The following is a 22,212-nucleotide window of genomic DNA, read 5'->3' as shown; positions in this document are numbered from 1 at the left end:
TTCTCCATCCACTTGATGCTTGACCCTCGTCATTTGATTGTTGTACAAAGTAGAAATGGAATGTACATCACGGTTATCACTCCACTTTACGACAGTTAGGTTACCATTGTAAACAAAAGAGGCAGTTCCTCTTGGCACATTTCCAAATAATTTTTGTTTGAAACACAAGGGAAAATTCTTTCTGTTTGTATGCAAAGTTCCAGCTGTTGTTGCAGCTGCAAAGAGATATTTGAATAATAGAGGAGATGAGTAGCAATTGTCCATATACTGTATAACCTTTGTTCAAGCAAGGCTCCATCAGCTTGAAAACAATAGTATAAGCGACACCTTTTGATATGTCAACAGAATTAGCACCACAGTATACGTCAAATGTATATACATAGCCATTGGTTGAATCTGCACAAACCCACACCTTTATTCCCCACTTCACTGTTTTTTTTGGCAAGTATTGAATAAATGAAAGCCTACATTTAGTCCCAATCATGCTTTTGTCCACTGACAGCTGAGGATGAGGATCATATAGTTCCACACATTGTTGGGAAAGGACATCAACTAAATATCTCACTTTCCACAATTTGTTGTAGTTAGAATCACTACGTGGCACTGCTTGTGAATTATCAGCCACATGTAAATATCAGAGGATCTGATGAAAACAAAAATGACGAAACATTGATTGAAACCATGTATGAGTCAGTATAGGATTTACTGACCAGTAATCATCTCCTGCTGGTAGCTGTACAACACCCATTGCTATGTTTACTAGTAACCAATGAAAGCAATCATTTCCTCTTTAGTAACAGGATTCCAAGGACTATTATCATTTTTAGCTGCTCTTTGCTGTTCAGCATATACGTTCGTTTGTGTCAGTATTTCATCATAATCAGCATTGGTCAAAAACAACAAAAAGCATTCCAACGGGCTTCGTATGCCAGCGGCTTCGTTCTTGGGGCCAGGTAAATTCCCCACAAAAATAGGTTGCGGCATTACTGAGGATGAATCCAATTCTGTCTTCCATTCCCATGCACTATCAGTACTCCTTGATCTCCCCTGTCCCCTTCCATGGCTACTGTCACTTCCCCTTCCCCAATTACTGCTGCTTCCCTTCCACGACTACTATTGTTTCCTCTTCCACAACTGCTACTGTTTCCCCTTCCACAACTACTACTGCTTCCCCTTCCACGACTACTACTGTTTCCCCTTCCTTCTTTCATGACTGGTGCTTCTGTCTCTGAAATGACTTCTAGGGCTAACCCTTCTACGATTGCTTCTCCTTGGACCATGCTTCTCACTGAATTGATGCTTCTAATTCTATCTGTAATTGAAATTGTTCCTCTTCCATTGCGTCTATCTAGCCTTGCATTTCTATCTCTAACTGAAAGTGTCTCCCTTCTGTCATCTATAGATGGGCTGGTGCTTCTGTTACTAATTGGAAGTGTCTCCCCTTTGTCATCTCTACGTGGGCTGGTGCTTCTGTTACTAACTGAAAGTGTCTCCTCTCTGTCATCTCTAGGTGGGCTGGTGCTTCTGTTACTAACTGAAAGTGTTTCCCTTCTGTCATCTCTAGGTGGGCTGGTCCTCAATTGCTCACTGAAAATGTCTCTGCTTCAGAGTCTCTAGATGGACTGGTGCTATCTGTAACTGAAAGTGACTCCCCTCCATGGTCTTTAGGTGGCCATAGACCGGTGCTTCTATCTCCCATTGAAAGTGTTTCCATTCCATTACCTCTAGCTGGGCTGGTACTTATATCTCTAATCAGAAGTGCATCTGGGGAGAAAGCAATGTAGTTATAATATTCTTGGATGCTTACTTACCTGAAACAAACGATGAAGTAGAAAGAGAGTCACCAATAAATGCAGTTGAACTATCCCCTGGCATGGAACTGCAATAGCTAAAGTCTAAGAGCAAACAATATTATCACTAGTGAAGCATACTAGAGCATACCGTGGTCACCACTGGTCATTTCTCCCACTTCCGTATCCATCGAAAGAGTCCCGTCATGCCGCCATGTCCAGCTGGGTTAGTGACGTAAAGCCTCTATCTATCAGTACATCACATTCTATAAGCATTTCTTGTCCGTCACTGCTACAAAAGTCTCCTTCTGCTCTATCTTCATCACAGCTCTCTTCATCCAAGTCTGTGAGTTGTTCATCCTCAAAAGCCTTCTGAAGTTCCAGACGATGGAGAACTTCCGCAGCCGATAGGGATATGCTGCAACTTGCGGACATATTGTAAAATAATCCACGAGAATTTACACCATGTTTAGCACGCCATTCTCACTCATGGCTTCCATATTTTCTATTTTTAGTCAGAGATTCTTCTAGAATATCACGTGCTGAACCCATGGATACTAAATTTAGAAGTATTGGACATTGTACAGCGGAGTTACAGCTGTTTAGATGTGCATGAGCAAAAACTGGGTCTTTTCGACCCCTAATGGATGCAAAAGGGATTTATTAATTAATTTTAAAGTCACTTTGTAGAGAGTTCAGCTTCAAACAATTCATCCTGGAGACAGTTCAGCTGCAAAAAAAGTCAAGAGTTCAGCTACTACAGGCACTGTAGCAAGTTCAACTACAAACACCGTCTAGATAGTTCATCTGCACACAATTTATCCTTTACAGAGTTTACCTTCATTAGAAATCACTTTATATAGGATTCAGCAACTAAAAAGTCATCCAGTAGAGAATTCATGTATAAATACTAGGTCACTTTGTTAGTGAGTTTTGCTACAAACAACTCACAGATAAGCTGCATTAAAAGTCACCCTGTAGTGAGTTCAGTTTTAAATGATTTACTCTATAGAGAATTCAGCTACGTACATTAGAAGAGCAATTGCAGCCAACTGGCTAGCCTGCTGACATTGATGACAACAATAAAGCCTTTACTGTTGTGTAGAAATAGAATTGTAGATGATGTATTAACTAGTATCAGACCTCCTATTTTGTACAGTATTGACTTAGGCTTAGACTCAGACTTGACAACAAGCTTAAGTAGACTATTAATTCTTGTTACAAGAATGTGTGTAAATTGATTAATAAACATTTGAAAATACTGTATGCCATGCAAAAAGAAATATGGTGTATAATCTTCATGTGTAGCGGCTATTTGTCCAGTTCCAGATGCCGACTTATACTGGCTGTTCATCCAGCACTCACCCATCGTAGCTCTAGTATCAAGCACAACAGTTGTATGAAAGTAAGTTTTTGGTGAGTTCGAGGCAAGCTAGGGTTGAAGCAAGAAAAGTAAACGTCTTGGCGAAGCCGGGTCAACCTAGTTTGCCTTGAACTCACCAAAAACTTACCTTCATACAGAGAGTGAAGGACATCATTGTGCTTAACAGGCAAACTAAGGTTAGTGTTAGGGTTGGGTTCAGCCTTGGTTTCATCTTCACCTGGTCTTCTTACTATATGCAGATTACTTATTGAATCACATTTATATGATAGAAAAGTAAGAGAGCTGTTTATTTAGTAGCGGTAGCATAGCTGGTACCACTGGTGGTCCACATTTGATCTCCAGAAGTTTTACATTGTTTTCATTTTGCAAACCTTTTTCGTCTAAGATTTTTATTGTACAAGTATAAGAAAAAATTAGGAATTTTAAATTAGAGTAGGGACAGTGTATAGTGCTGCAATAAAAAGTACAGAAACAAGCTGGATCGGAGTAGTACGTAATGTCCAAATACTGTAAAACAATAACAAGTGAATATCCCTACTGTGCTACACTCAATGCACAGTAGGGATACTCACTTCTTATTGCTTTACAGTATTTGGACATTACATACTACTCCGATCCAGTTTGTTTCAGTACTTTTTATTGCAACATTATGCACTGTCCCTACTCTAATTTAAAATTTCTAATTTTTTCTGATACTTGTTTGTGAAGTTTTTTTGCAAGCTCGTGACCACTAAATAGCGTGCTTTTCACAAAACTAGTTACAGTATTTTTAAAGAGTTAATCACAGCACGATTATACTAGATTATGACTCATACAATAACAACTGATCAGTGGACGTGGCTCTACAGACAATAATGGACATGGATTTGTGCATACCTATGGACTGATGAATGGGTATGTCTACAGACAGTAATTTACGTTAGTGGGAGTTGCTCACGAAAGAAGCAGAGCTACTCTATGACGTGTAGTAACACGTCCACATTTAATTTAACACGTGGGGTCAGACCCAAATAATCTGTAAAGCAGAACCTGGATGACCCGAATCGGTTTAACATTGTTACTGAATAAACTTTATTTATTTACTTACACATTGCTATATAGTTTGCCGTATTTTTTTCACACACAATTATGTAACATACTGTAATAGCTAGTGAAGAATGTGTTAGTCGCAAAGAAATGTGTTTAGAAACACAAGCAGGTAAGTCTATCCACTTAACTTTGCTAACAACAAACACACTAATACTAAACAAGATGTCTTACGTGTGTATTTTGTTTACGACGTACGATAGGTAATGTATAAACCAAACGTCAAAATCACAAATGTATTCTAAAAGTTTAGTGCAATAACATGTGTATTTCAATATATTACTGCGTAATGTACCAGTATGATTATGGAAGCCCTACTGATGAGCGATGGCCACGATAAAGAAGGATCAAAGGAAAATCACCAAGACAATAGCGCATACATTGTAGAATATTTAAAATACTAAAGGTTTTATCTTCATGAAATTCAAAGAAAGAAGTAAGGCTGTAGCTGTAGCCAATTTTCTGCTACGTTTGAATGAATGCATCAGCAGTGAGGCAGTGAGGCAGTAGAAAATTTGCGAAAATAATTTTACAAAAAAAAATTATAGCACCTGGTCGAAAATGTTTCGGGTCATTCTGAAGGCATGACCAATGCTGTCAAGTGGCCATGAAGGATTTGCAAAGATGATTTTTGCTTGATTTATTTTTGTGGACCACACCCACACCTTTGTCACCCCTACTATACAATATCGTACTGTATGATACAGAAATGGATGAACAACCCCTTCCTATAGTGTTTGTGTGTATGGTGGTGTTATCTTCTGTAATAGCTGGTCAGTGTAAACCTCACTATAGGCAGTCTCAATAAATCTGTTAGAATGTATACAGTGGGAATACACAATAGCAAACCATATAATTGCTCACCTGGTACATAGATCACCACAGTTCTATGGTAACTGGTGTATCAAATCATAGCTTGTTTACTCAGAAAAAACACAAGTTACCACCTTTTTGAGTACAATTTTAGTGTTCATGAATGCTAGCACTTACAGATTCCAAGTATTAACCATTAAATGCCAGTGGAACAGGAGCATTATTTTTGTTCACTACTGTAAATTATAGTAATTGCTATTATGTAGTATGAAATATGCATTTAATATTTTCAGCAATTTTTATAGTGCTCAGTGTAATGCAAGTTGATGTTGTGCTACTTTTTAAAACAAGGTACCACTTAGCTAACTCATCTGGAATCAACTAACTACATATTACTTTAGCCAACAGGTTTTTAGTTTTGCAATAATACATGTAATAGTTGTAACATGGGCATGAGGGCTTTGCCTGACATGTATGCCCGACTGCACGGCCCAAGGGCAAAGGGCATACATATCAGGCAAAGTCCGAATGCCCCATGTTACAGCTAATATATAACACTTATTAGGCTGATAGCCTGTATAGGGCAATCAATCACCCAAGCCAATACGAGTGCAACCACTGGATGTATTATATATGTATATCTAAAATTTTTGATTATGGGTCAGCAGCTAGTACGTTCTGGTTATGTTTGGTTATGATAAACAGACATATCTTAGAGATATCACGGAGAATTTTTGTTACACGAGTTTTATGTTTTAATCAGTGCTATTGAATAGTGCTGGGTGGTATTGAAAAATAGCAAACGGTATACCTTCCATAAAAAGTATCACAGTATTACTAAATATCACGGTATTACTAAATATCACGGTATTACTAAATATCACGGTATTACTAAATATCACGGTATTACTAAATATCACGGTATTACTAAATATCACGGTATTACTAAATATCACGGTATTAATGTAAAAGCCATTGATATTAAAGTAACTGCCATTTACCTCAACAAAAACACCAAATACCCATGGTAGCTCAGCAAGCCTCAGGTACAAATTACCACAAACAAGCTTGTTTACATAGTTTGGTTAGCTGACTACATCAGCACCTGCCTACAAACATTGTCACATGTCTGGTTTCCTTCTAAATATGGGATAAAACAAGCCCACAGGGAGGCCATAGTGCCCAGACGGTATGGCGGTATGGCGGTATTTAAAAAAGCAGGCGGTATCAAAACCGGTATGACTTAAATATCACAGATTACTAGCAATACCGGTATATCGTCCAGCTCTACTATTGAATTGTTTATGGAAAAACTACGCAGTTCACTAAAGGCTTAGACAGGTAAGCTTGCTTGTAGAGTGGTTATTCTGTGCAGAGTAGTAGCTTCGTGATGGGGGCATGTCCGTATTCAAAAATGTGTGGAAACGATCGATGAATAAGCTTTACCACTAGTTTTCACCTTAGCCCAACATTTTTCAACTTGTAGGATAGCAAGGATAACAAAACGCTCTCTGTTTGAGTGGTTTTCATAGCGAAATCCAAGTCGTGCATCCTAATCATGTGAGTGTTGATTGATCCCCACAATCGATTTCAGCATCAACGTCTATATAATCACTGCCCAGTTGTAGACTGGCTACATTTCATATGTAGCCCTAGCTGGGCTACATACGAAATGTAGCCTGGGCGGCTCCTTTGATCTGAGGTGTGAAAGTGTTACATAATTTACCCTTAAACCCGTATAATCCAGAAAACTGGATTTGATAAAAAACAAATTGAAAACACATAATACTTTTGCCAATCTACATGGGTGGTTACAAACAAGCATATCTCATGAAGCGTTTATCTGATCGCTTCGAAAAACAGTTTATTAATTGGCAAATAGTAAGCTATCTGCCAGTATATAAACTTTCAACACACAAACAAGGAACTCACCCACTATGACGTGCTGAATCATTTTGAGTCCTTCCACTTGGTATCGTCATTTTGGTTGTTTGACAGTGATGTTATCACATGATATCTATATATCAACTTAATCACCATCACATGAGGAGTAACATGACACCAAGCAAAAGTCCATACGACAAAGTACGGCCGAGTTATGGCCCTTTGTTTATTGTTATGTGAAGAAGGAAGATGGAAGGATTGTTTTTTTACTCTTTCAAAGTGAAGCGAGTATCTCTAGGTTAGATGGATGCAACGAAATATGAGACCATTCAAACCAAAATTTAATGGTGAGTAAGATGGTGTTTGTCATTTTTAGATAGCTTTAACAGTTTTTGTGTTATAGAGTTTAGTTTTACAAGGCATGCATGGGATCCAGTTTACTGGATTATGCATTTTCAGTGCTTGCGTTTTATAAAACAGCTGTAGGTTTAAGGGTTAATTAACTTTAACTGTTTCGGATTTCATAATTCATGAAATTTTTGTAATTCTTCAATTAAGTTACTATGTACTGCTAAGGAAGAGCTTGGTAAAGAAACTGCTTTCACACCATGTTACGTACAGAAGTATCATCTAAACTGTTTCATTGACTATCATGTTTTTTTTTGCCACAAATTCTCTCAACAAACCTCAAAACTTCGCTTTTCATTTTCATATTTATGTAAGGGACCTGCTCCTTTCAGCTCAAAGGGATAGACTATTCTACTAGGTCTGCACAATTTTTTTCAGTTGTTAAACACTTGTAAAACTCGAAGGGAAGTAATTCACAAACTTTGAGGAGAGTCGCCACACCCTGCTAAAAAGAAACCACAGTTTACCTGTGCAGAAGATTAATATGGAATTCATTTCACTTTTACTTCTTGTATGTAAGCTGCTTTTACCATTTAACAATTTTCCAAATGTGGGTGCGTATGGACAAACATAGGTTGATAGGCAGGTAGGTACACACACACGCACGCACGCACGCACGCACGCACGCACGCACGCACGCACGCACGCACGCACGCACGCACACACACACAATTTCAGTGAACCAGGTGCTTTCCCACAGCCAGCCAAAGTCAGTTGTAGGCACATGCCTGGTTTAATAAGACTTGAACATTTAGGTTGGAGATCTTTATAGTCTACAACCAATCATTGCTACTTTATAGCAGGTAGTAGTATCTAATCAAAACAGCCAAGCTGTAAAAAAAGGAGTGCGGCCCTTGAAAAGGCTATGGTGAAAAAAGATGTGAACCAAGCGGCACAAAAATTCACCTGAATTGTCGTTATTAAAATTTTTACCATTAACCCACCATCACAGCCATTTCTTGGCCGCCACCTTGGATTTCACATCTTTTTTCACCATAGCCTTTTCAAGGGCCGCACTCCTTTTTTTACAGCTTGGCTGTTTTTGATTAGATTTCACTTCTTTTTGTATTTGTATACTCCAAAGCCAGCCTATGGCCAGCTTTGGGGCTTTTTAACCTATATATTTTTCTTTACCACAGGAAAAAGAAAAAGATGAAGTAGATTTTATAAATACTTTAACTCATTCTGATTTTATCAGTAAATGTACAAATTATATATGTAATGCATATATCAAGAGTTCATTATATTATGAACTCTTGCATATATTTATTACATGTCAATTAATTCCCACAGGATAATTTGCAGCTGGCCTCTCTACTGGGTGACTTGAAATGTAGCTGAACTCTCTACAGGGTGATCTGCTTGTACGTAGATGAACTCTTTACAGGATTCTCTCTACAGGGTCACTTGACTCTAGCTGAACTCTCTGCAGGGTTATCTGTTTGTAGTTGAATTCTCTACAGGGTGATTTGTTTGCAGCTGAACTCTCTACAAGGTAACCTCTTCTAGCTGATCTGTGTACAGGGTGACTTGTTTCTAGCTGGTCTCTCTACAGGGAGATTTGTTTGTAGCTGAATTCTCTACAGGGTGATTTGTTTGCAGCTGAACTCTCTACATGGTGGTTGCTTTATAGCTGAACTCTCTAAAAGGTGACTTCTTATAGCTGAACTCTCTACAGGGTGATCTTTTCATAGCTGAACTCTCTACAGGATGATTTGTTTGCAGCTGAACTCTATACATGATGATTTCTTTGTAGCTGAACTCTCTACAGGGTGATTTGTTTGCAGCTGAAATCCCTACAGGTGATTTGTTTGTAGCTGAACTCTCTACAAGGTGATACTTATAGGTGATATCTCAACAGGATGACTTGTTTCTAACTGAACTCTCAACAGGGTGATCTGTTCATAGCTGAACTTTCTACAGGGTGATTTGTTTGCAGCTGAACTCTCTCATTGTAGTTTCTTTGTAGCTGAACTCTCTACAATGTGACTTCTTCTAGCTGAACTCTCTACAGGGTGACTTGTTTCTAGCTGATCTCTCTACAGGGTGACTTGTTTCTAGCTGAACTCTCTACAGGTGATTTGTTTGCAGCTGAACTCTCTACATGGTGGTTTCTTTGTAGCTGAACTCTCTACAAGGTAACTTCTTCAAGCTGATATTTTTACAGGGCATATTTGTTTGTAGCTGAGTTCTCTACAGGGTGATTTGTTTGCAGCTGAACTCTCTACATGGGAGTTTCATTGTAGCTGAACTCTCTACAATGTGACTTCTTCTAGCTGAACTCTCTAAAGGGTGACTTGTTTCTAGCTGATCTCTCTACAGGGTGAATTGTTTCTAGCTGAACTCTCTACAGGTGATTTGTTTGCAGCTGAACTCTCTACATGGTGGTTTCTTTGTAGCTGAACTCTCTACAAGGTAACTTCTTCAAGCTGATATTTTTACAGGGCATATTTGTTTGTAGCTGAGTTCTCTACAGGGTGATTTGTTTGCAGCTGAACTCTCTACATGGGAGTTTCATTGTAGCTGAACTCTCTACAATGTGACTTCTTCTAGCTGAACTCTCTACAGGGTGACTTGTTTCTAGCTGATCTCTCTACAGGGTGACTTGTTTCTAGCTGAACTCTCTACAGGTGATTTGTTTGCAGCTGAACTCTCTACATGGTGGTTTCTTTGTAGCTGAACTCTCTACAAGGTAACTTCTTCTAGCTGATATTTCTACAGGGTGATTTGTTTGTAGCTGAATTCTCTACAAGGTGATTTATTTGCAGCTGAACTCTCTACAAGGTGACTTCTTCTAGCTGAACTCTCTACAGAGTGATTGATTTTTTTGCAGCTGAACTCTCTACATGGTGGTTCTTTGTAACTGAACTCTCTACAGGGTGATTTGTTTGTAGCTGAACTCTCTACAGGGCGATCTGTTCGTAGCTGAACTCCCTACAAGGTAACTTCTTCTAGCTGATCTTTCTACAGGGCATATTTGTTTGTAGCTGAGTTCTCTACAGGGTGATTTGTTTGCAACTGAACTCTCTACATGGGAGTTCATTGTAGCTGAACTCTCTACAATGTGACTTCTTCTAGCTGAACTATCTACAGGGTGATTTGTTTCTAGCTGATCTCTCTACAGGGTGACTTGTTTCTAGCTGAACTCTCTACAGGTGATTTGTTTGCAGCTGAACTCTCTACATGGTGGTTTCTTTGTAGCTGAACTCTCTACAAGGTAACTTCTTCTAGCTGATCTTTCTACAGGGTGATTTGTTTGTAGCTGGATTCTCTACAGGGTGATTTATTTGCAGCTGAACTCTCTACAAGGTGACTTCTTCTAGCTGAACTCTCTACAGAGTGATTGATTTTTTTTGCAGCTGAACTCTCTACATGGTGGTTGCTTTGTAGCTGAACTCTCTAAAAGGTGACTTCTTATAGCTGAACTCTCTACAGGGTGATCTTTTCATAGCTGAACTCTCTACAGGGTGATTTGTTTGTAGCTGAATTCTCTACAAGGTGATTTATTTGCAGCTGAACTCTCTACAAGGTGACTTCTTCTAGCTGAACTCTCTACAGAGTGATTGATTTTTTTGCAGCTAAACTCTCTACATGGTGGTTTCTTTGTAACTGAACTCTCTACAGGGTGATTTGTTTGTAGCTGAACTCTCTACAGGGCGATCTGTTCGTAGCTGAACTCCCTACAAGGTAACTTCTTCTAGCTGATCTTTCTACAGGGCATATTTGTTTGTAGCTGAGTTCTCTACAGGGTGATTTGTTTGCAGCTGAACTCTCTACATGGGAGTTCATTGTAGCTGAACTCTCTACAATGTGACTTCTTCTAGCTGAACTCTCTACAGGGTGATTTGTTTCTATCTACAGGGTGACTTGTTTCTAGCTGAACTCTCTACAGGTGATTTGTTTGCAGCTGAACTCTCTACATGGTGGTTTCTTTGTAGCTGAACTCTCTACAAGGTAACTTCTTCTAGCTGATCTTTCTACAGGGTGATTTGTTTGTAGCTGGATTCTCTACAGGGTGATTTATTTGCAGCTGAACTCTCTACAAGGTGACTTCTTCTAGCTGAACTCTCTACAGAGTGATTGATTTTTTTTGCAGCTGAACTCTCTACATGGTGGTTGCTTTGTAGCTGAACTCTCTAAAAGATGACTTCTTATAGCTGAACTCTCTACAGGGTGATCTTTTCATAGCTGAACTCTCTACAGGATGATTTGTTTGCAGCTGAACTCTCTACATGATGATTTCTTTGTAGCTGAACTCTCTACAGGGTGATCTGTTTGTAGCTGAACTCTCTACAGGATGATTTGTTTGCAGCTGAACTCTTGTAGCTGAACTCTCTACATGGTGGTTTCTTTGTAGCTGAACTCTCTACAAGGTAACTTCTTCTAGCTGATCTTTCTACAGGGTGATTTGTTTGTAGCTGAATTCTCTACAAGGTGATTTATTTGCAGCTGAACTCTCTACAAGGTGACTTCTTCTAGCTGATCTCTCTACAAGATGACTTGTTTCTAACTGAACTCTCTACAGTGTGGTCTGTTCATTGCGGAACTTTCTACTGGGTGATTTGTTTGCAACTGAAGTCTTTGCATGATCGTTTCTTTGTAACTGAACTCTCTACAAGGTAACTTCTTCCAGCTGATCTCTCTACAGGGCAATTTGTTTGAGCTGAACTCTCTACATGATGGTTTCTTTGTAGCTGAACTCTCTATTAGGTACCTTCTTCTGGCTGATCTGACTACAGGGTGACTTGTTTGTAGCTGAATTCCCTACAGAATAACTTGCAATGTAATATAATTGAGTAAATTATAAATGCAGCTGAATACTTTATTAGGGTGACTGTTCTATTAGAGTATCTCGATCTTGCATTTGCTACACGTAGTTGTCTTTCGAATCATAACTCAGTGGTTTGTAATCCGATTCTTCTGTACTACTGCAAGGACTTTCTATGATGATTATTCCAGCTACATACTGATTTTCAGCTCGTTGCTCTAAGCGGTTTGCCTGGTAGACACGAAAACTAATAGTTTTTTTTATTCATAAAAATCGATCGAGTAATTTTGACACAGGTCAGGCTTTGTGTCATATCTCCATGGTCTTTATCCCGATTCCTTTCAAACCACAAAAAGGCACTCGTACGATGGTTGCTCCATCTACATATCAATTTTCAACTGATTCCTCAAAGGAGTTTACCCTGTAGGCGTGACAGACCTCCGACCTTATTTTACGCATATAATCGGTCATAACTCCGTGAATGTTCATCGGATTCCTACCAAAGTTGGTACAGAGATCCGCCTTAATGAGTCCTTTAAGTGTGCTAAATTTCAGCCCGATCCGAGCACGCATTCGTGTTTTATGGCGGATTTTGCGAAGTGTGCGAAATGAAAAAGAAGTAGAAGAAGAAGAAAAAAAATGAAGAAATTAAAACGAAAATTTGTTCGCTCGTATCTCGGAAATGGCTGGAGCGATTTTCTTCAAATTTGGTGTGTAGACTCCCCTAGCTGGCCGGCACATCTGTAGCAAATTTGGTTCCAATCGGATAAGGGATCACAGAGCTGCATAGGTGTGAAAATTGCGTTTTCTTTCTTCCTGTTAATATACTCATGGGTGGCACGCTGGCTTCTTGGGCCACACGACATACCCTGTGTCTTGATTTAGAGCCTATTTTACATCTACTATGTATACACATAATGTAAGTTAGAATCTAATTACTATATACAGTATTATCAAGATGTTCATTATTTTACAATTAATGCACTGAATGTTGTACATCATGTGTGTATATATTTATGTCTTGAATCAAGACACGCGGTAGTGTGTCGTGCGGCCCAAGAAGCCGGCGCGCAACACCCGTGAGTATATTGACAGGAAGAAAGAAAATGCAATTTTCGCACCTCCGTAGCTCTGTGCTGCCTTGATGAAACAAGACGATTTTTGCTGTGGACACTCCCTCCGACTTCAGTACTCCACATTCCAAATTTAAGAGAAATCGCTTCAAGCGTTCCCGAGATATGCGACTTCAAAAATTGGCTTAGTTTCTTCGTTTTTTTTTTCTTCTTAATTTTCTTCCTCTTCGCACACTTACAAAAACTGCTATAAAACGCGAACGCCATATCCGATTGCCTTTAAATTTGGCACACAGAAGGGGGATATAAAGTCGCATCTCGGCATCAACTTTGGCTGGAATACGATAAATAGGCAAAGGGTTATGAGCGATTATTCACTAAAAATAACACCAATATGTTGTCACGCCTACAGGGTAAACCGCGTATGAGAAGAAGCTGAAAATGGGTGGGTGAATAGGTTAAATATTAAACCTCAAACCTTTTGTGGTTTGAAAGGAATCGAGCTAAAAACCAGGAAGATATAATGAAAAAACCAACAGTGTGTAACAATTATGCAATCGAGATTGGTTAATAAAAAAATGACTGTTTGCCACGCCTACCAGATAAACCGCTTGGGCTAATGCTTTGAAAATTGCTGTACAGATGGAGTAATCATTTTAGAAAGGCTCTTCAATGGTGTAGAAGAATCAGACTTAAAGCCACGGAGTTATAACACGAAATCCAACTTGGTGTAGCAAGTGCGAGATTGAGATACTCTAATAGAGCAGTCATCCTAATAGAGCAGTCACCCTGAAGAGAATTCAAGAGATCAGCTAGAAACAAGTAACCTGTATAGAGATCAGCTAGAACAAGTCACCCTATAGAGAGATCAGCTACAAACAATTCACCCTGTAGAGAGATCAGCTAGAAGTAGGGAGTTCATGCAACTATGGAAAGAGATAGTTCAGCTAGAAGAAATCACCTTGTAGAGTTCAGCTACAAAGAAACCTCCAGGTAGAGAGTTCAGCTACAAACAAATCGCCCTGTAGAGAGGTCAGCTACAAACAAATCTCCCTGTAGAGAGATCAGCTAGAAGAAGTTACCTTGTAGAGAGTTCAGCTAAAAAGAAACCTTCACGTAGAGAGTTCAGCTGCAAACAAATCACCTATAGAGAGATCAGCTAGAAGAAGTTTCCTTGTAGAGAGTTCAGCTACAAACAAATCACCCTGTAGAAAGATCAGCTAGAAGAAGTCACCTTGTAGAGAGTTCAGCTACAAACAAATCACCCTGTAGAAAGATCAGCTAGAAGAAGTTACCTTGTAGAGAGTTCAGTTACAAAGAAACCACTATGTAGAGAATTCAGCTACAAACAAATTGCCCTGTAGAGATATCAATAGAAGAAGTTACCTTGCAGAGAGTTCAACTACAAAGAAACCATCATGTAGAGAGATCAGCTACAAACAAATTTCCCTGTAGAGAGATCAGCTAGAAGAAGTTACCTTGTAGAGAGTTTAGTTAAAAAGAAACCATCATGTAGAGAGTTCAGCTGCAAACAAATCACCTGTAGAGAGTTCAGCTAGAAGAAGTTTCCTTGTAGAGAGTTCAGCTAAAAAGAAACCATCATGTAGAGAGTTCAGCTGCAAACAAATCACCTGTAGAGAGTTCAGCTACAAACAAATCTCCCTGTAGAGAGATTAGCTAGAAGAAGTTACCTTGTAGAGAGTTCAGCTACAAAGAAACCATTCTGTAAAGAGCTCAGCTGCAAACAAATCACCTGTACAGAATTCAGCTACGTACAAACAAATTACCCTGTAGAAAGATCAGCTAGAAGAAGTTACCTTGTACAGAGAGTTCAGTTACAAAGAAACCACCATGGAGAGAATTCAGCTACAAACTAGTGACTCTTTAGAGACATCAGCTAGAATAAGTTACCTTGTAGAGAGTTCAGCTGCAAACAAATCACCTATACAGAATTCAGCTACAAACAAATCACCCTGTAGAGAGATCAGCTAGAAGAAGTTATCTTGTAGATAGTTCAGCTACAAACAAATCACCCTGTCGAGAGATCAGCTAGAAGATGTTACCTTGTAGGTAGTTCAGCTGCAAACAAATCACCCTGTAGAAAGATCAGCTAGAAGAAGTCACCTTGTAGAGAGTTCAGCTACAAACAAACCACCATGTAGAGAGTTCAGCTAGAAGAAGTCACCTTGTAGAGAGTTCAGCTACAAAGAAACCATTCTGTAAAGAGCTCAGCTGCAAATAAATCACCTATATACAGAATTCAGCTACCAACAAATAACCCTGTATAGAGATCAGCTAGAAGAAGTTATTTTGTAGATAGTTCAGCTACAAACAAATCACCCTGTAGAGAGATAAGCTAGAATAAGTTACCTTGTAGAGAGTTCAGCTACAAAGAAACCATCATGTAGAGAGTTCAGCTGCAAACAAATCACCTGTAGAGAGTTCAGCTAGAAGAAGTTTCCTTTTAGAGAGTTCAGCTACAAACAAATCACCCTGTAGAAAATCATCTAGAAGAAGTCACCTTGTAGAGAGTTCAGTTACAAAGAAACCACCATATAAAGAGTCCAGCTATAAACTAGTGACCCTGTATAGAGATCAGCTAGAAGAAGTTATCTTGTAGATAGTTCAGCTACAAACAAATCACCCTGTAGAGAGATCAGCTAGAGTAAGTTACCTTGTAGAGAGTTTAGCTACAAAGAAACCATCATGTAGAGAGTTCAGCTGCAAACAAATCACCTGTAGAGAGTTCAGCTAGAAGAAGTTACCTTGTAGATAGTTCAGCTACAAACAAATCACCCTGTTGAAAGATCAGCTAGAAGAAGTCACCTTGTAGAGAGTTCAGCTACAAACAAACCACCATGTAGAGAGTTCAGCTAGAAGAAGTCACCTTGTAGAAAGTTCAGCTACAAAGAAACCATTCTGTAAAGAGCTCAGCTGCAAACAAATCACCTGTACAGAATTCAGCTACCAACAAATCACCCTGTAGAAAGATCAGCTAGAAGAAATTACCTTGTAGAGAGTTCAACTACAAAGAAACCACCATGTAGAGAATTGAGCTGCAAAGAAATCACCCTGTAAAAAATTCAGCCACAAACAAATTGCCCTGTAGAAAGATCAGTTAGAAAAATTACCTTGTAGAGAGTTCAGCTAGAAAGAAACCATTCTTTAAAGAGCTCAGCTGCAAACAAATCACCTGTACAGAATTCAGCTACAAACAAATCACCCTGTAGAAAGATCAGCAAGAAGAAGTTACCTTGTAGATAGTTCAGCTACAAACAAATCACCCTGTAGAGAGATCAGCTAGAAGAAGTTACCTTGTAGATCGTTCAGCAACAAACAATTCACCATATAGAGAGAGCAGCTAGAAGAAGTCACCTTGTAGAGTGTTCAGTTACAAAGAAACCACCATGGAGAGTTATGTGATAAATGTATTATATATATAATTTGTACATTTACTGATAAAATATCTAAAGTATAGCTGCTTCATCTTTTCTTCTTCCTGTGGCAAAGAAAAAAATATAGGTTAAAAAGGTCCCAAAGCCGGCCATAGGCCGGCTTTGGGGTATGCAAATACAAAAAGAAGTGAAATTTAATCCAAAACAGCCAAGCTGTAAAAAAGTGTGCGGCCCTCAAAAAGGCTATGGTAAAAAAAGATGTGAAATCCAAGGTGGCGGCCAAGAAATGGCTGTGATGGTAGGTTAATGGTAAAAATTTTAATAACAACAATTCAGTGAATTTGGTGCCGCTTGGTCAATTGGCACAAAATTCACCTGAATTGTCGTTATTAAAATTTTTACCATTAACCTACCATCACAGCCATTTCTTGGCCGCCACCTTGGATTTCACATCTTTTTTTCACCATAGCCTTTTTGAGGGCCGCACACTTTTTTTACAGCTTAGCTTTTTTGGATTAGATTTTACTTTCAAGAATGATATGATGTGAATATTTCCATTGTGTAGATACAAAATGGACTGACATTTTCAATTAATGCTGTAAAAGAATTTGCTGATGGGTTTGGGCTATTTAATGCTCTGAAGTTGTCAAAGGAATGCTGTATGGAATTTTCTAGCTTAGGTCTATTTTTGAACCCTGTAAAGGTGAAAAACCTTCATGTACAGCTCATCATGTAAGTTCAGAACTTGTTATTATTTTGAGTTTGCAATATTTGTAATTATATAGTGAGTTACTAATTGCTGCAGAAGCTTATCTTCCATGGAGTCCCATTCATTTTTTGCGCCGCTTTTTGCCACCGATGAGAACTAATTATACAGAGATATTTGGTAATGTCAAGCTTATGGACTGGAGGAGAGTATGCAAAGATGGTACAAAATCTGGAGCTTACAGAGAAGTATGCATTCAATTAAATGTGGAAATTTTACAACTATATTACATATGCATTATTTGCTATAATTGCTGTAAAATACAACACGAAGTAGACAACCAAGATGCTAATAGTTATACTTAGTAGAGTTGATACCAAGTGTTGTGTTAGTATTGGACCCAAGTGCTACTTGCTGCATTAACTTTTTTATGTATCATGCATACCGCACATGCGTGTCATTGAACATTGCATATATAACTATTATGATTACATTTATACAGGTGTTAAAGTTTCTGGAATATATTTATATGGCTGTATCTAAATTGGAAGTATCAGATGTAGAAAAGCGTCATGTTACAGAAATTGTCAATTCAGAAATACAGAAGTGGCTAGAACTGTTAGTGAAAAATGTTGACATCAAGGCTAAAGAGGCAGTTCCATTATACAACTTGCTACGGACAGAGTTGAAACCAGCAGAATTACTTAGAAAGTTCAAGCCAGTAGTCATTGCTTGTGTAAGTTTATGTATGGTGGAATCTCAATTGTCCAAACTTCTGTCATCTGAACTTCAGTTATTTTGATGTCAAATGTGATCATTTTTCTATTATAGTGGTGAGCATTCTATTAGAGTAGTAAAATTGTTGTTTGCAGAGGTGTTTGTTTAAGGTGATGTTACACACAACTTTAAGATTATGGATTTTTTCGATTATGTTCAGATAACTGAAGTTCTTCTGTAATATATAGTGTAATTGTCTCTACCTACATACTTACAGTACAGGTTTAATGCAGCATTGCACTTGAATTCAAGTGCAAGCAATCCTGCTCAAATACTCAATAATTTCCACTCAACAGTGTTAATCAAACTTGTGCATGTGCTCGGTAGGCTACATTTGTACTCAACAAGTAATTCACTGAAATTTATCCAATGCTTAGCTATATAAGAAAATCAGCTTTGTAAGCCTAAATTGAATCCACACAAAAACAGCCAAGCTGTGAAAAAATGGTGCGGCCTTAAAAAGCCTGGGTGAAAAAAGTTGTGAAATCAAAGGTGGCAGCCAAGAAATGGCTGCAATGATGTTAATGCTAATAAATTTTAACAATGCACAGCCATTATTAAAAATTTTTAGCATTAAGATCATTGCAGCCATTTCTTGGCCGCCACCTTTGATTTTACAACTTTTTTCACCCAGGCTTTTTAAGGCCGCACCATTTTTTCACAGCTTGGCTGTTTTTGTGTGGATTTCACTCCTTTTTGTACTTTATAAGGCCCCAAAACCAGCCTATGGCTGACTTTGAGGTTTGTTTTTACTCACATTTCTTCTTTTCTATGTAGATACAATGATGATTATTGAAGACAGACTTATAAATGTATTTCATTGCATGATTTAATTCAATATTTGATAATTATTATTGTAATACTCTAATAGAGTGCACATTTTTTTTGAGGACTTCTGATAGAACATACACAGAATGTTCTAGAACAATCTAGTACTTCTATTGGTAGATCTATGAAATTACAAACGTTTGATTATAAGCAGATTTCAACTAGAAATTTCATTTATAAAGCAGAAATTAAGTGAGGTGATCAGTCAAGGTAGCAGTGGTTCAGTGGTTAAAGATGCAGGTGTTAGGTATGGAGGTCCATGGTTCGAACTCTGGTAAGTTTTCTTTTCGACATTTTTTGCACACCTTTTTTACCCCGTGGTGACTGCTCTATTAGAGTATCTCAATCCGCAATTTTACACTTGCTTTGTTTTTGTTTTATAACTTTGTCGCTGTAACTCTATTGCTATTCAAACTATCAAAAGGCACAGCTACGATGATCAACCTATCTACACACCAATTTTCAAATTATTTCTATACTTGGTTTACCCTGTAGCCGTGACAGAAGTTTGATCTTTTTTTACGTGAATAAACGTCCATAACTCATTGAATATTACTCAGATTTACAACAAACTTGGTACGTGAATCCATCGTTACACGTTCTTCATTTGTGCCAAAGATCGAGGTAATCGAGTTACACGTTTGCATTTTATAGCAATTTTTGCAAAGTGTGCGAAAAGAAATCGAAGCCCCCGTAGCTCCCGTACGGCATAAGAAGAAGAAAAAAATGAAGAAATTAAAACGAAATTTTGGACGTCCATATCTCGCAAATGGCTGTTGCAAATTTAATCAAATTTGCTGTGTGGTGTACCCTACCTGGGGGACAGCTATAAAGCAAAACTAGTGTGCTTTGGAGAAGGGGCCATGGAGCTATGCATGCATGAAAAAGCTGTTTTCTTTCTTCCTGTAAATATACTCACGGTGTGATCGCCGGCTTTCTTGGCCGCACGACACACTACCGTGTGTCTTGATATTATAAGTTGTTTGTACTGTTGCTATGAAAGCTTTTCTCTATAGCTGGAAAAGTGATTTGTTAATAATAAACCCACTGCTAAATATGCCTTGCAGCACTATACGTGCATAAATGTTGAGATGTGTATTGCTGCAGGCATAGACCTAGTGATGTCAGATAAATTAACAAGGTAATTAAAGTCGAGGTCAAAGCCAAGGATGAAGCCGTAAATAAAATGTTGTGGAATATGATACGTACTTCAAACACAATACACTGACCTTTTGAACTATCTAATCTGTTTGAAAATATACATGTGCACAATTGTAGTTGATCTGGTTTTCATTGTACAAAATGGAAGTGATTAACAGTTACGTAAGTAGCTGCATTGTGTTAGCTGGCTAGCCACGTACATATGTAGCCATGTCTATACAGTAGAAATGTTAGCTAGGAACTACAAAATGAGCTTGGTCTAGTGCTAAAGAGCTCATATTGCTTGACTCATAATACACAATGCTACTAAACAAACAAATGCTTGATGCTTGCTTGACTCACATAACTATGGAGTGTTGGGTGTTATAGTACAAAACCCTCACAGTCAAGGGCTGTAATGCTCATGATTGATACCCTTGCGAGTACAACATTGCATTAAAAATATGTACGTGTTGTCATTTTGAATTCTATACATTCTGTAGATCAAAACTAGAGCTATGAAAGTAACACAGGAAATTAGTATTGTACAGTTCCATATACTTTTGACGGAATTGATCATCTTACCTTTCGAGGTATAGAATATTTATTTGTGCATTCATTGCAATATGAACATGTGTTGCAGTTTGTAAAAGATTTTCTTGAAAAATGTAATCTTCCTATGACTGTTGATCTGAAGGACCAACATTGGAAACCACTTTTGGAGGAAATTATGTACAGGTATGTTACATGAATATCTGCTGTTGTCATGTTTGTGCTTTTGAAGGCTGCATGCATGTGCAGTAGGTATTTCAGGGTTGTTGTTAGGGTGAGTCACAGATGTTGTGTTTAGCTCCAGCCACTGACAGATTGTAAACAGTGAAATTTTTGTTGATTATTTCATTTACAGTATGCATAAAAAAATAATTTCCTACACTTGAATTAATGCTCATTGTCACTCAGTTTGCATAGGCATATCAAGTCCAAGAAACCGGCATGCCACACTGTGGGTATATTAACAGAAAAAAACGTGATTTTCACACCTATGTAGCTCTGTGATCCCTTATTTGAGTAAAACCAAATTTTCTACAGAAGTGCCAATCGTCTACATACTAAATTTGAAGAAAATCACTCCAGACATTTCCGGGATACGAGAGATCAAGACACACGGTAGTGTGTCATGCGGCCCAAGAAGCCGGCGTGCCACCCGTGAGTATATTAACAGGAAGAAAGAAAATGCAATTTTCATACCTATGTAGCTCTGTGATCCCTTACCCGATTGGAACCAAATTTGCTAGAGAGGTGCCGGCCAGTAAGGGGAGTCTACACACCAAATTTGAAGAAAATCGCTCCAACCATTTCCAGATACAAGCGAACAAAATTTCGTTTTAATTTCTTCGTTTTTTTCTTCTTTTTCTTCTACTTCTTCATTTCGCACACTTCGCAAAATCCGCCATAAAACACGAATGCGTGCTCGGATAGGGCTGAAATTTGGCACACTTAAAGGGCTCATTAAGGCGGATCTGTGTACCAATTTTGGTAGGAATCCGATGAACATTCACAGAGTTATGACCGATTATTTGCGTAAAATAAGGTCGAAGGTCTGTCACGCCTACAGGGTAAACTCCTTTGAGGAATCAGTTTAAAATTGTTATGTAGATCAACGTTGAAACCGGGTCACTACTGCTGACCCGGATGACCCACTGACCCGGATGTGACCCGGATTGACCCGGATGTGACCCGGATTAATTAAAGCCGAGACGTGTTTCGGCTAGTCTCGGGTGAGCGAACGAGTCTACATTTTGAGCGTTTGATTCGTGTTGAGTAAATATTGCAACTTCAGCCTAGCTGTAGGTTGAAGACCAAAAAAAAAAAAAAAAAAAAAAGGTCTTCACCTACTGACAATAGCTACCCCTCACCATAGATACCCTCAGTTTCGTGCTACATACTGCACTTACTAACAAATAGGCGTGGCTGAGCATATGTTGGTAATGCGATAAGTGGGCGTGGCTCACGAAAGAGCTACGCGATAGCGTTTATAAGTTCCACGTCGTCAAACGAACAATTTCGTTTCTCACGTGATCCAATCCGGGTCAGACCCGGATAAATTGTAAACCGGGTCAGACCCGGATGACCCGGAGAAAATGTGACCCGGATGACCCG

General features: G+C 38.6%; 1 protein-coding gene across 1 annotated transcript in view; it reads left to right on the top strand.

Moving 5' to 3' along the window:
• The first annotated feature begins 6,264 nt into the window (after window positions 1-6,264).
• LOC136264790 (uncharacterized) overlaps window positions 6,265-22,212 on the top strand; it is a 168,539-nt gene continuing 152,591 nt past the window's right edge. Inside the window, exons 1-6 of the mRNA XM_066059559.1 lie at window positions 6,265-6,270; window positions 17,167-17,333; window positions 17,387-17,555; window positions 17,810-18,043; window positions 20,556-20,645; window positions 20,696-20,790. Coding sequence (XP_065915631.1) covers window positions 6,265-6,270; window positions 17,167-17,333; window positions 17,387-17,555; window positions 17,810-18,043; window positions 20,556-20,645; window positions 20,696-20,790 — 761 coding nt within the window. The remainder of the gene's footprint in view (window positions 6,271-17,166; window positions 17,334-17,386; window positions 17,556-17,809; window positions 18,044-20,555; window positions 20,646-20,695; window positions 20,791-22,212) is intronic.

The sequence above is a fragment of the Dysidea avara genome, chromosome 8 (genome assembly GCF_963678975.1).
Source record: "Dysidea avara chromosome 8, odDysAvar1.4, whole genome shotgun sequence".
NCBI classification, from domain to species: domain Eukaryota; kingdom Metazoa; phylum Porifera; class Demospongiae; order Dictyoceratida; family Dysideidae; genus Dysidea; species Dysidea avara.
This window is presented reverse-complemented; position numbering and strand designations above follow the sequence as displayed.